The following is a 14,619-nucleotide window of genomic DNA, read 5'->3' as shown; positions in this document are numbered from 1 at the left end:
ATAATAATAATAATAATAATAATAATAATAATAATAATAATAATAATAATATAAACCAAGAAAACCGAGGAAAAGTTTTTACGCAGTATGCAGCGGCGATTTGTCGCCGCACGCATATTACACGGCAATAAATTTATACATAATTATGTATATGGAAATGAACATGCAGTTTAGGTGAATCCGCGAAGGTTTTATGATTAAAACTGTTCCTCGGCTTTTCAATTTTCGAAGATGTATAACGTGGCCTTCGAAGCCAATCACAGTAAAATTCAAACGTTTTACGATTGAAGAGTTTAATTAGTATAGTTTTCTATAGCGTGTAAATATTAAATACATATATAATGGGAATTATAGATATTTCACCGCAGAGAAGAAAATAGAAGAGAAAGAGAAGTAAAAAAAAAAAACGGCGAAAACAATCCTCCCCTCCCCCTCTGCCCCGCCAATTGTAAATAACACGACGTGTCTATAAAATCACACGATCATTTATTATCGCGTTTAATTGCGTCTTTCTTGATTAAAAAACCGATCCGCAACACACTGTCGAAAATGTGAGCCACGATGAATTGAGCATCACCCGAGTAATTGAACTCTCCAATGCGGTTATTATACGATCAACTATAATAGATAATAATTATACGTACATATACGTACACGTACGGTTAATAATTGTTGTTGTTGTTATTGTTGTTATTATTACTATTATTTTATGATGTAATCATAGTATAGGGACAGTTCTTACAATTAGTTCTGTCAAATTCGGTACAAAAACTCACTACGGCTACATACGCTGCATATTATACTTATATAGTAAAAGAGAATCACTACAATCCACGTTATCGATAATTTTAAATCAACCATTCTATTACAACGTCGAACATGTGAATTTATGTATGTAATCGTATAGGTGTGTAAGCAATTTTCATGGCTCATTTGTTATTTTCCTTCCCACGTTAATTAACTCCGGTAGAAAAATGAGTTTCATTTCACAACGTCGACGCAAAATGGCAGCAATAATTAGAATACGTTATTATCATTTTCACTATATAATCGTACAAATAGGCTTTCGTGCAATGTTCACAACGGTGAAAAACGTATGCGAGTGTGTCTGTGATGTGTGTAAAAAAGTGATGTGTATATATATATATATATATATATATATATATATGCAATGTATGTATATGCCTATATGACGAAAGAAAGAGTTTCCTGCATATTGTATGCAAAATATATTCCCGTGTACGTTTCAATGATTATCATTATCGTGATGATGGTGATGACGGTGATGCGTTATCGCAATTACATACTTTTCGAAGAAAAAATTTATGCAATTATAATTTAAATACAAAGAGATTGTGAACGAGGAAAATTGACGAGTAAGTCTAGCATCAATTTCATAATTATATTATCATTTTCTATTTCTTTCGCTCTACTATCACTGTGATTATCATCATTATTACTATTATTATTATTACATTTATCATTGATTGCTCCATAAATGCTAAAAATCAAATTCACGCGTCATTTCTAGAAACAGGGAAAAATAAACAAGGTGTTCGAATGCGGAGGAAGAAAGGAAAAAATTCTCAGCACGATAATAATTGAATAAAATAATATATGTTACAATTACTGCAGTCACATCGATTGCGCAAGGTAATAAATATGATAGTTATGTACTTTTGGATACATCTGCATGTATTAAAATCGAAAAAACACATCGGTGTTTGCACATATTCACTACAGATTATTTTTCAACAATTTTTTTATGTTTATCTACTCAACTATGAAGCGGTAGTAGTAGTAGTAGTAGTAGTAGTAGTAGTACTAGTAGTACTAGTAGTAGTAATAATAATAACAATATGATAAGTGATCCGAAAAGTTGTTTCATTGCGGAAAAAACAGCTAAAAGCCAATTGTATTTACACTCACAAGTACATATCATTGTAATATATTACATAAATGTATATACATATATTTGTGTGTAAAAAAACTGTTGAACGTAAGGGAAAAAGAAAGAAAAATCAACTAGATTTAAATAAATGATTTTTAAAAAAAATTTTCAACTAAAATATCGTTAGAAAAGTAACAATATGAAGAAAGAAGTTAATAGAAAGAAGACGGCACGATTAAATCACATCACGCAAGGTATAAGTTTAGCAATGAATATATGTTTTTATACATATATATGAATTATAAAAAACGCTACGTTCCTCAATGACACTAAATATGCTGATATATTTAGGTGATAACAATTGTTATTAGTTCGCAAAGATGCGTAGGTTGTTGTTATTCTACCTAATCCTACACAGGTGGGGTGAATCCTGAAACACTATAATATGCACATATGTATCACGTATACATACATTATATAAAACCCACTAAGCGTCAGACTAATCGATCATTTTAGAAAAAAGTAAAAAAAAACCATTGCCGCTTGCGAAAGCATTCTCCTAACCACGCGATTTTCGTATCTATGTAGTGTTTTTGCTTTCTACCTTTCTTTCATTTTATTTTTATTTTTTTCCCATTTTTTGTCTTTCCTTTCTTTCCTTTCTTTCAATCTTCATTTTCTGCTTTTCCTTTCCTTCGCAGTCCCTTCTCGTCCGCCCCGCAATTTAATTATGGTGCGCACGTCTGTCTCTAAACATCGATTATACCTATAATAATATAAGTATGTGTGTATAAATACATATATTATAAATGTATTTAATAATGATAATTTGAAAACGCTAACTAGAATACAACATAGATCGTCGTTAAGCGATACGGGAATAAAACATCTAGCTTGTGAAAAAATTTTTACTGGTCTCAATCGAATTAATTTACGCCATATTACAGTATGGAAATAATATTACGATATAAACCAGAGATTTATAAATTATTCACTTTGTGCTAATTTTCACCGATTATCTGCGAACCAGTTCCAAGATCCTAATAGCCAATATTTGTGTCTCTATTTTTTTAATTTATTTATTTTTTTTTTTTTGTTTATTGCAAACGCCCCTCTCCCTTTCATTCTCTCGTTTTACTTATTCCCACATATGTCGGTTCACACATCGCCCAAAATCCCTGCACTATTATAATATATAATTAGGCATTGTATTACGCGCAGTGATTAATTAAAAATAAAATTGTCAACGATGATACATTCATAGGACGTGTAGAAAAATCTTCTTATATACATAAATGTATGCGATATTTATATTATATTATATACGTGCCTCGTTATACCTAGAATATATTTCAACGTTTGGGGATCTGAGAAGGAAGAACAGAAAATGGAAATTGTCATCAAAGAAAGAGGGAAACAAATAAGTGTAGGAAGTAGAAGCCAAGAGAGGTGAATTATAGAAAACTGCATGATGTACTACACCACAAGAATATCAATAATAATAATAATAATAATAATAATAATAATAATAATAATAATAATAATCAATAGACACACTCGTCGTTGGTGATATCATTGTTATAGAATCAAATGGTAATTATTTTTTCCTTTTTCCACTTCTTTTTATACGTTAACTAGAATTAAATACAAAATTTCATATATTACATGTATGTATGTATGCATATTAAAAATTACAAAAGAATCTATCGATATAAGAATTATTATATTTATGTATGTGTTATAATCATGTATGATCCGTGTCACGTTATACGTGTGATTTGTGTTATACATGTACGTAACTATTTATCGATTCACGTATATTTATATAGATTATATCTATGGTAAATATCAAATCGCTTCGTAAGTAGTACATCGGTTCGAACAATTAAATATACACGTATATGTATAAATATGTATGAAGAATAGGAAATAATTAAAAATGATACAGAGTAAGAAAAAAAAAAAACAAAAAACAAAAGTATAACAATCGGAGTTTAGTACGCGATTAGTTAGATTTCTATATTTTAATTTGCATTTATTTCTGCACTACTTTAATTCAATTAGATTACCTTCCTTTCTAACTCCAGCTCTTTCTCCCACTTGCTCTTTGTCTCTCTGTCTTACTTATTTATTTATTTATTTTTTTTTGTTTTTTTCGTTTTCTTTTATTTATGAAATTTTTTTTTTTGGTTTCGATTTTATTTTTCTTTCTAGTTAATAGATTTTCTAACAAACAGGTATAGGAACCAGGGCGTATAATATAATTGAACGGAAAAAACGAAACAAAAAGTAACACAATATACATATATATATGTATGTATGTATGTATGTATGTATGTATACATATATAAATATATATTTCATTAAAATAATAATAATAATAATAATAATAATACAATGAAATGAATTTTCAATTTCTATGTGAACGTTTGTTTGGGCTTGACTAGTTCTCTCCCTCCCTCTCTCTCTCTCTCTCTCTCTTTCTTTTTTTTCCCTTTTCCTCTCATATCCCGTTTTTTTCCCCTTCTTATTATTTCACTTTTGTCCCTCGATTAGGGTACTCTCTGGTCATTTCGTTTGTGTTCATTGATGCATTTATCGATATTTTGAAAAAAAATTTCAAATCGTCTAGCAATTCACTCAATATTCATCCGATAGACCGTCATGTGCAACTGTTCAATTTGGCGGGGGGATGATGATCGTTACATCAGTTCCAACCCCTTTATTTTCACCTTTGATTTTATCAAACTTTTTCCCCGTCAATTGACATAACTCCACGGTACAAGCATTTCAAGCATACGACGTTCCTCACCAGCTTTAATTGTATCCAATAACCACGCAAAAACATGCGGGAGAATAAAGGGATGAAGGAAAAAAAAAAACGAAAAAAAAAAATTAGAAAAATACGAATTTTCGGGTACGTGCCTCTACAACATAAAACTTCCTCAAATTCTTCATTCACGCATTTTCCCTAATTATTCTTAACCCTTAATCAATAATCTTTTATTACTAAATACCTATGCGTGTATAATGTAATACAGGTATGTATACCGTAGATACGCGCAGGCTCGCAAGCTCCCCGTTATTTTGGTTTTTTTTTTTTTTTTTTTTTCATTTTTCTTAAATTTTCCTTATTTATTATTATTTTTCCATTACTATATTGTTTTGTGGCGTCGTAAATTGTGGTTATATCATTGCACTACTCCCAGCTACCTTTAAAAATCTTACATCTTAGCTATACATATGCACATACGCGTATTATATTTTTTGCACACAGTGTTTTTGATTTGTGTTTTTTCTCTCGTCATTCTGCACATATCGTTTCGGTATTATACATATGTATAGCCTTTATTCGTCACCCTACGTATCCGCCTTTAAATTATCCTATCGACATTATTATTACTATTATTATTCGTCTCTTAATTTATTCATACGCTTATTCATTAAGTTTTTGCTGTCTGTGTTGTTGGTTCGTTTTCCCCTTACTCTGTCTCACTTTCCAACTTTCTCATGCATCTCGCATCCCCCTCTGCCCGTATTTATTCTCTTATTTTGTTATTTATGTATTTATTCATTCGTTTAATTATTTATTCACTTGTTTATTTTTTTTCTTTTTTTTTTTTTTTATTAATTTACCGATCTACTTTATTTCAATACAATTAGACTAAAAACAGCACTTGTTCATATACTAAATCTCGACATAATGCTGAAATATTTCACCATCGTCATCATCGTTATTACTACTAACACGACTACTGTATTACTACATTTATTATTACTACTAGTACTACTATTACTATCGTCATCATCATTATCATTATTACAATTATTATTATTATCATTATTGTTGGTATTATTATTATTATTATTATTATTATTATTATTATTATTATTATTATTATTATTATTAGCCGTTATATTTTTGCAAGATGTCGAAGAAGATCAGAGGGAGGTGAAGAAATAGATAGGGAGAAAGAGAAAACACGGAGTACAATTTCTACAAATACACCCAAAAAAAAAAAGAGAGAGAGAGAGAAAGAAAGCGAGGTTTAATTATTATTACATCTGCAGTGCGCGATTGATCCACGCGTACATTAATTTCGAACTATACAAATTTTCACCAATCGATCGACGATTAAGCCGCAGTTGTCTCTTCGAGGACTAAGTATCAAATTTATCTAATTCACCCTCCCTCTCTCTCCCTCTCTCTCTCTCTGTCTTGTTCTCCTAATCGCAACTTCGTTCCCGACACGCTCTCTTTGGTATATCTGGAGATCTCTATATACCTATAAATATTAGTGTTTTTTTTTTTTTTTTGTTTTTTTTAATATTACAAAACAACAACAACAACAGCAGCAGCAACAATAACAATCATAATAGTAGTAGCAGTGATAATAATAATAATAATAATAATAATAATAATAATACTAGTAGCAATAGTGCAGTAACAAATTGATATACGACGAAAGTCAACCGTGAATCGTCGCACAAATCGTTCTCAATATCGAAAGTCAAAGAAAAGGAAGAGAAAAGAAAGGAGAAAAGGAAAAAAAAAAAAAAGAAACAAAAACGTGAAAGGAAAAATAATAACTGATGCGATCACGCGAGTAGAAAATTGATTCAATACGCACGAGACGATCCGAAAGTAACAACGTGTCGCTTCATTTTTTCTCTTCTTGTCATTCGTTCTCGTAATTGTGAAATAAACGAGTGAAAAAATTTTGAAATAGAAAGAAACTAAACGATTCAAAACCCGCGTCGGCGATATTGTTTCCATACACAGCTGCCACCGGCTTGCTGATGATTCCGCTGCCGAAGTTACGCGGAGAAGGCGATTAATCAAACGCTCTCGTGTGCAGCACGAGACGAATGTAATTATTTTATTTATCGTATATCATGGATCGCGACGTACGTCCATATTTACGTTACCGTCCAACGGCGTTACACGGATTACATACAACGATGATGATCAACAGTCACCTGAGAAATCTCAATCGGCGCAATTAATTATTACTAGTAAAATGCGTCTTCGATAAAATTCATTCGCTGACTGAATTGTGCGAACTCCGCTTGTTGACGTACTGATATTTATATTATAGGTACGTTTAATTTTTATCTACAAATTTTAATTAGAAAAAAATATATATATAATATATGTATAATAATTTCCATCCTCTACAAGGGTAATGTTTACGATATAATATTAATAATAATAATAATAATAATAATAATATTAATAATAATCACGAGCTAAGCTGATCAACAACAAAGGATATTCGTGTAATAATAATAATAATAATAAGAATAATAAAAAGAAGAATAATAATAGTAATAATAATACGGTGCTATGCAGAAAATATTTTTTTGTGGTTTTTTTGTTTTTCGCAATTTTTTCTTTAGACTAAATAGTATGTATGTGTTGTATCGTGTACAATAGACATAGTTAATTTAATTTAATTTAATTATAGTAAGTAAAAAATATTATTATTAAATATAAAAAAATAAAAATCATTTATAATAATATACTTCTCGAAATATATTATAATTATATTCATATATATATTATTTATAATAGATATAAGTATAGGTGTAAGGTATAGTTTTCTCGTTTAAAAGAGTGTGCATCATCATCATCATCACCGTCATCATCGTCATCATCATCATCATCATCATCATCATCATCATCATCATCATCATCATCATCATCATCATCATCATCATCATCATCATCATCGTCGTCGTCATCATTATTGTTATCATTATTATTACCATTATTACAGCTGTAGGAGTTATATGTATATGTATACGTATAGGTACGTGCGTAGGCAGGTATAAAGGATTCGATTAGAGGACGAAGATCAGGGCTTGAGGATGGGATTGAAGTTGAAGTATATCGAGCACCTACACTTTGGTTAAACGATTATAATAATTGCCGATATCTATAACACACGTTACAACTACTATTCTATAATATACAAAAACTTTCTAACATTCCTCCCCCTCCCCTTCTCCCTCTTTTTCCATCCCTTCGTCGACATCCTTTTTCCTCTATCCTTCTCTACTACATGCTGTACGAAAATTCTCGTATAATCTGTGACATTTGCCCCACCCTCATGCGCGCTCTCTCTCTCTCTCTCCTCTTTCCCTCGGTCTCGCGATATTTAAACAAAGAACGAACAAACAGGATACAAAAACTAGAAATCAGGACATGGATTTTTTTTTCTATTCTTTTTAGACAAGAGTTTTAGAACAACGGTATAAAACGCTTTTTCAACACTCGAAAATACAAAATCTATTGTAAATGACTACCACGTTACTTTTATTTTTTTTCCTCTTTGCGTGTTTTACAATCATTATCGTCATCGTCGTTATTATTATTATCATTACCGTTATTTCTTTATTTTGTCTTTTTTTTTTTTTTTAATCTTCTTTTTTTTTAATATTTTTTGTTTCGTTTTCTCTCGTGCAATTAGTATCTATAATTCAATTATACTTTTAAGATTGGTTTATATATTAAATATAATCATCGATATTATTATATATTAGTATTTATATCCATTATTATTATTATCGGTATTATAATTACCATATTATGGTTTATCACACATATTAGAAAGGAGGTGAAATCACATCTAATATACTATTATTATTGGTAATATTGTTAATTTCCTTCCCATGAATTTAATAATTATTTTTACATGCATGCTGTCTTGTACATACATACGCATATACATATATACGCATATATATATATAGATATATATATATATATATATCTATTTTTTGCCTCTTTTTCTTTTAAAACACGCAAAGTAGACTCAGAGGGTTGAAGATTCCGATGTGATACGGGCAGAATTTTTTTTTTTTTTCACCTTCCCTTTTTGTCTGAGGAGGTAAGAAGCTAAACGATAATTAGTCGATCAAGTGCAGTATTGCACATGTTGCGAAACCAACGGAACCAGTTTCGAACCAGAAAATTGACGAATCAATTTATGAAACAACAATCAAGGCAGGGAAATTTATCTCAAGTGAAAAGAAGAAGAAAAAAAAATGTTCAAAGTATCGAGAGAAAAGGTAAAAACGGTTAGAGACTGCAGACGTAGAGCTAGTATTGCGTGTAAATCGACTAGTGCGGCTAAATACAAACTCGTCATTTATCTAGTGATAATAAATTGTATCTAATTTTGAAAAATAATACCGCTCTATCGGATATTGGAAATACCTATGATTAAATTTACATACGATACGGATGTACCTACACACATACTGAACTAGAACACGCTATATACATATATGATATATATAAAGATACAAAAAAGTTTAGAGTAACGTCGCGGAGAAAAGTTATAATACATGAAGAAGCTATACACACACAACCATCTTTTTAGCATAACTAGATTAGATGATGATAATACTAATAATAATAATAATAACAATGACAACAACAACAACAACAACAACAACAACAACAACAACAACAACAACAAAAACAAAAAAAACAACAATAATGATAATAATGATAACAGTTTTCACTCCTCTGTTTATCAATTAATTTAGTTCATTTCCAATTAATTGCGTATATCAATTTTTCTGGTGTGTGTCTCGTTTTTTTTTTTTTTTAGGTTTATAGAAAATACCGCGCGCACGCCATGTTTTTCTTATCACTCTCTGTGAAACTGAAATACCATATAATGAGTGTCGCCTTAAGTGCACACGTGTTTGATAAATGTGTATGATGATATATTATATGTATATATATACACACATATATATATATGTATATATGTGTGTGCGTCGTTTGAAAATTACAAAAATTTAACTAGAAAATGTTCTGCGTGACGCAAGTCAGTTATTCGGTTTTTTTAAACATCCTTTATGTTCCTTTCATTCTCTCTTCGATATACTGTGTGTGTGCGTGTGTGTGTGTGTGTGTATTTAATGAATAGAACGCACTACTGTATGTGGTTAAATGTATTCGTGAATTTGTACATACACGCGCATGTAGATAGATATAAAATGTTACTTCCGCATCGTTAGAAGATAAAAGTTTTGACTATTTTTTTCCAATTTTAGAGGTACATCGATACCTAATCTTCACATTTACAATTGTTCAATTTTATTAAACTGACTGTGTGTGTATGTGTGTGAGAGAGAGAGAGAGAGAGAGAGGATTCACGCCTATGTATCATTTATACGTTTATATCTCTATAGGATGTGTTTTATATAAATTTTCATACGAACGCGCTCCAGCCGTTCCTGCATTTAACGTAAGGTTTAGCAAGACTGTTTGATAAACCGCGAATTTTGATATAATAATATTTTACGAATATGCAACGCATACGTAATTTTCACGTCAAGCTTGCGTTAAAATTGCACTAACTATATACGTTTTGTTTAAAAGTTTACCAAATTCAATTCATTTAGAATATATGTATATTTACACATTGTTTTCTTCTTTTGTTTTACTTTATTTAACCGTTTATACTTTTTTTTTTTCTTCCACCTTCTCAACCATTTCCTTCCACCTCCTTTACTCGCTTCCGTCGGAAATTTTATATGTAATAATAACGTCGGAATTCGGTAAACGTGGTGACAGAAAAATTTTATCCTATGAATATCACTTAATAAAATGAAATCCTCTGCCGATTGCTTTCGGTGACTTGCTCGTTAAGTATTAGTGTTATTGTTATTAATTATTCATTTTCAATATCGATCGTAACAATTGTACCGTATGTAGCAACAAAAAAAAAAAAAAAAACCTTCCGTTTCGTGCCCGTGATGAAGAATGTAGCCAATTACGACTTGTCAGGTAAATAACAAATCTGAATTTATACTTTCGCACGAAAATTAAAGTAGAAATACGTCGGCGTTGAATGGCGAATGACAAGGGTCGAATGTTTCTACGAAGGGCATTAAAGGTGAGTAATTTACATGTTACAGTTTAATTATACGCGTATTTACATAAAATGGACCAAAAAAATAAATATTTTTACGCTGAAAGATAATCCGTCTTCTCGTTTTTTCTCGCGTATTTCGTGTTATACGATTAATGTAACTATGCATAGATACAGATATTTCATGTATGTATGTATGTACGTATGCACACTTGCATATTACGTGAATTTCAATCGCGGAGAGTCGGGGTGATGGATACAGACTAATCGTAAGATTACAGGATATAACAGCGTACAATAATATTTGGTAACTCGCGTAAATACGCAGAGTGAATTGGTTTGTAATATTATCATTCTTACTATTATATCGTCGTTAGCATTATCTTTATTGTTAATTTATTTATTTTATTAATAATTTGAACTACGCTTGCGTTATTTGATTATGTATACACCGAGAGAAAAGTTTGGTTGGTAATTCGCTTCCGTTGGTTTTTTTTTTTTTTTTTTATTTTACTTTTATTTTGCCGTTTTTTTTTTTTTTTTTTTTTTGCATTTTCCTTTGTACAAGTTGTAATTTTTCATTAACTAATTTTCTTTCGCTTTCTATTATATTTAGTATATATATATGTATATATATATATAATATACGTAATAATGAGATAGAATTGAGAAATTGTTCTATTATATGTTGTCAATTGCATATGTATACGTGGACTGTACACGTCTACAAAAAGGTACGGCAATGAGATTGGGGGGGGGGGGGGGGAGGGGGGTTGAAAAGACAGTGGGAGGGAAAATTGAAAAAATTTCAATACAATCACAGGCATTTTCGCGAACGCGCTTTTTACAGGTCGAGCTTTTAATTTACCTATTCAACCAAACAACACCGACATATACCTACCAAATTCTGTGAATCGCAAAGTTATCTTGAAACTGCAGACGAATAGAAAGTCGAGCTTCGCGTTACGTATGTTTCGTCACGTTAAAAGAATCGGCAGAAGATCGATTATCGCATAACGACGCGATATTTATTTCCCGACTATGGTTTCCTCGTCCTCGTCAAAAACTCGTATTATCGCATAATTGTACAATTTACATAAAAGAAACACGATAATCTGAAAAATTTTCGCCTATTATCTGTATGTGTACATATTTTTATTTATTTATATTTCATATTTACTTTTGTCTGTATTATTTATTTATTTATTTATTTTTTTTCTTTTTCACCAACCCATCATCACCTCGTCATTTTTGTCCTATTATAAAACATACATCGACTAACTTGTCTCCGATGAACAGTATTTTACCTATAAACATCTTGCAACTCCGTTTCGCACAGAGATATATGTCAAGTCATTTGTAACGCTGCTCATCTTCGACAGCCGTCGTGGTTATTTGGCGTTCATTACGCAACGGGGAGCAAAGATTTTTTATTTATATTATTTTCTTTTTAATAAAGTCTCATTCATTTTTTTTTTTTCTTTTTTTTTTTACTAATATATATTATCGTGCAACGATATTGGTAATATACATATGCATGAAATTTGTCTAGTTATTTAGTATCTTTCTTTTCTTTTTCCTTAATTAATTTATTCAACGGTAAATATCGTCAGTCGATACGATTTTTACCACTCTCGGATTGTTATTATTATTATTATTTTTTTTTTTTTTATCTCGCTCTGTCTCAGTTCAGTCAATTTAATTTTCGCCACTTCTTTCAACATTTTTTATTCGGCTCGTTATCTTCGTCGTTATTCATCCCTGTCTAAATTTCAGCTACATTTCCTCGCTTATCCAACGCCTAGTTCTCAGTTTTTTTTCTCTCTGTCCATCTCTCTCTCTCTCTCTCTCTCTCTCTCTCTCTCTCTCTCTCTCTCTCTCTCTCTCTCTCTCTCTCTCTCTCTCTCTCTCTCTCTCTCTCTCTCTCTCTCTCTCTCTCTCTCTCTCTCTCTCTCTCTCTCTCTCTCTCTCTCTCTCTCTCTTCTCTCATCCGTGCATTCCATCCGCATTCTTTCTAACTTTCATTGCTCGCTGTCCGTTTTCGCGTTTCACGGCTTCTGCCTGTATCTCGAAATTCCATCACACGTGTAAACATATACATGTGTATATTATACAATATCCATGAATTTCAAAGAACAGCGAAGTCGAGTTACCGCGAATGATGAGACGACAACGATGCGTCATCTATGCCTAGTGAGAAATATACTCCGATTTCATTTTTCTATTTTCCTTTTTACAAAGAGAGAGAGAGTATTCTCAATGTTCGTACAATTATAACGTGGATAACGATTTTTTCATTTTTTTTTTTCTTTCATTTATTTTTTTTTTTTCAACTTTTTTCAAACATCACCGTAACGTTACACGTCACTGCGAGAAAAAAAAAAGAAACAATATGTGCAATGTGTGGTATAATGGCTGAAATTGCGGGGTTAAAGCGAACGAGCGAAAAGTTACGACGCGATATTAGCATGTAATGATAGTCTGCTTTCGATCTTTCTTTAGATAACTTGTCGTTATTATCGTTATAATATTGCATTATTATAAATTTCGCTCAAACTATTCTTTTTATTTTCCCCTTGTTTCTCGTCACTATGCCTAATTTAAATATTTTACGCCACCTGCTGCATAATCGGACGAGTTTTTGTAACAACTCTGATCACCACTCGCGCATTTTCCGCAAGTATCCCTAACCATAATTATAGAAAAAAAATAAAATAAAAAAATAAAACAATATAATAATATTAATAATAATAGTAATAATAATAATAGTGATAATATGTAGAATAGTAGATACAGGTATGTTCTCGTCATCCTCCCCCGTCTACAGAACGCTAGCTGCCCCTCGATTAAAAACGAAAAAAAAAAAAAAAGAAAACTTCCTGGTTAACAGCCAGCAGTCAACGTCAGTTAATAATAATCAATCAATCATTATTGTATAAGAAGACATACACCACACACATGGCTTTGTGTTATTACACGATATATCGTAGGGTATGGTTTATTTGCCATCGAAATATAAAACAAGTTGCATGTATATATATATCGAGCGACAAGAACCCCGGCGAAGGTTACCATTTTTACCTGTCAATATTCCAGGTGTATATGTATAGCTGCTGCGCTAAACCTTCAAATCAACCAACGACGCGGCCTCGTCCGTTTTTCTTTCTCCTCCGTCTTTTCTCTGTCATCACTCACCTCCGTACAATTTTCCTACTACATTTTGTAATATTCGTCAGGTATGCGATAATAAACTACCGGAAGAAGAATTGGAAGAAGACAAGCTCGGAAAAATATCGGCGTGTGTCGACAACCGTTTCTTCTCTAAGGTTTAAATTTCCGTCTTCTCAATTCGATTCGACGAGCCTCTGACGATCGACGTCGACGGATGAGCTGTCCGTAGCGGTGCGAATATTCTTCCTTCATTTTCTTTTCTCTCTTCTCCTTCCCTTTCACAACAATCCCGCAGTACGGGTGTAACTGGTGAATTGGCCGTGGTGGTCGTCGTATAATATTTATTGCGGTTGCGGTTGTTTCAATTCCCCCTTCTTTTGGTTTTGATAAGGTAATGCATGTGTACGTGTGTATGCGTGTGTGTGTACATGGTGTTTTGTAGTTTTAATTAGCTAGTGCCGCGAGATTATTAGCCGCGGGGCGACTATTCTTAACGTAGTTGGGGTTAACACCAGCGGAACGGTACCGCTCGTGGTCTGTCGGCACCCTCCTTGACCAACGGCTTGTGGAACTCCCGTCCTGGACGAGAGTGAATCGTTGCCCAACAGTGCTCGCAGTAATACTGAAAAAAAAAACAACGGAACGATCCGCCTTAATTTCACG

The 14,619-nt window shown here is 31.8% G+C and overlaps 1 protein-coding gene across 4 annotated transcripts in view; it reads right to left on the bottom strand.

Annotated features, from left to right (window-relative positions):
• Window positions 1-8,681: 8,681 nt before the first annotated feature.
• LOC107227214 (cytoplasmic polyadenylation element-binding protein 2) overlaps window positions 8,682-14,619 on the bottom strand; it is a 131,975-nt gene continuing 126,037 nt past the window's right edge. For all 4 annotated transcript variants that reach the window (XM_015668298.2, XM_046743139.1, XM_046743138.1 and 1 more), the window contains exon 9: window positions 8,682-14,578. In XM_015668298.2, the coding sequence (XP_015523784.2) occupies window positions 14,462-14,578 (117 nt within the window). In that variant the 3' untranslated portion in view covers window positions 8,682-14,461. The remainder of the gene's footprint in view (window positions 14,579-14,619) is intronic.

Source organism: Neodiprion lecontei, chromosome 6, assembly GCF_021901455.1.
Source record: "Neodiprion lecontei isolate iyNeoLeco1 chromosome 6, iyNeoLeco1.1, whole genome shotgun sequence".
Taxonomy (NCBI): Eukaryota; Metazoa; Arthropoda; class Insecta; order Hymenoptera; family Diprionidae; genus Neodiprion; species Neodiprion lecontei.
Note: the sequence above shows the minus strand (reverse complement) of the source record. Positions and strands in the feature narration are given on the sequence as shown.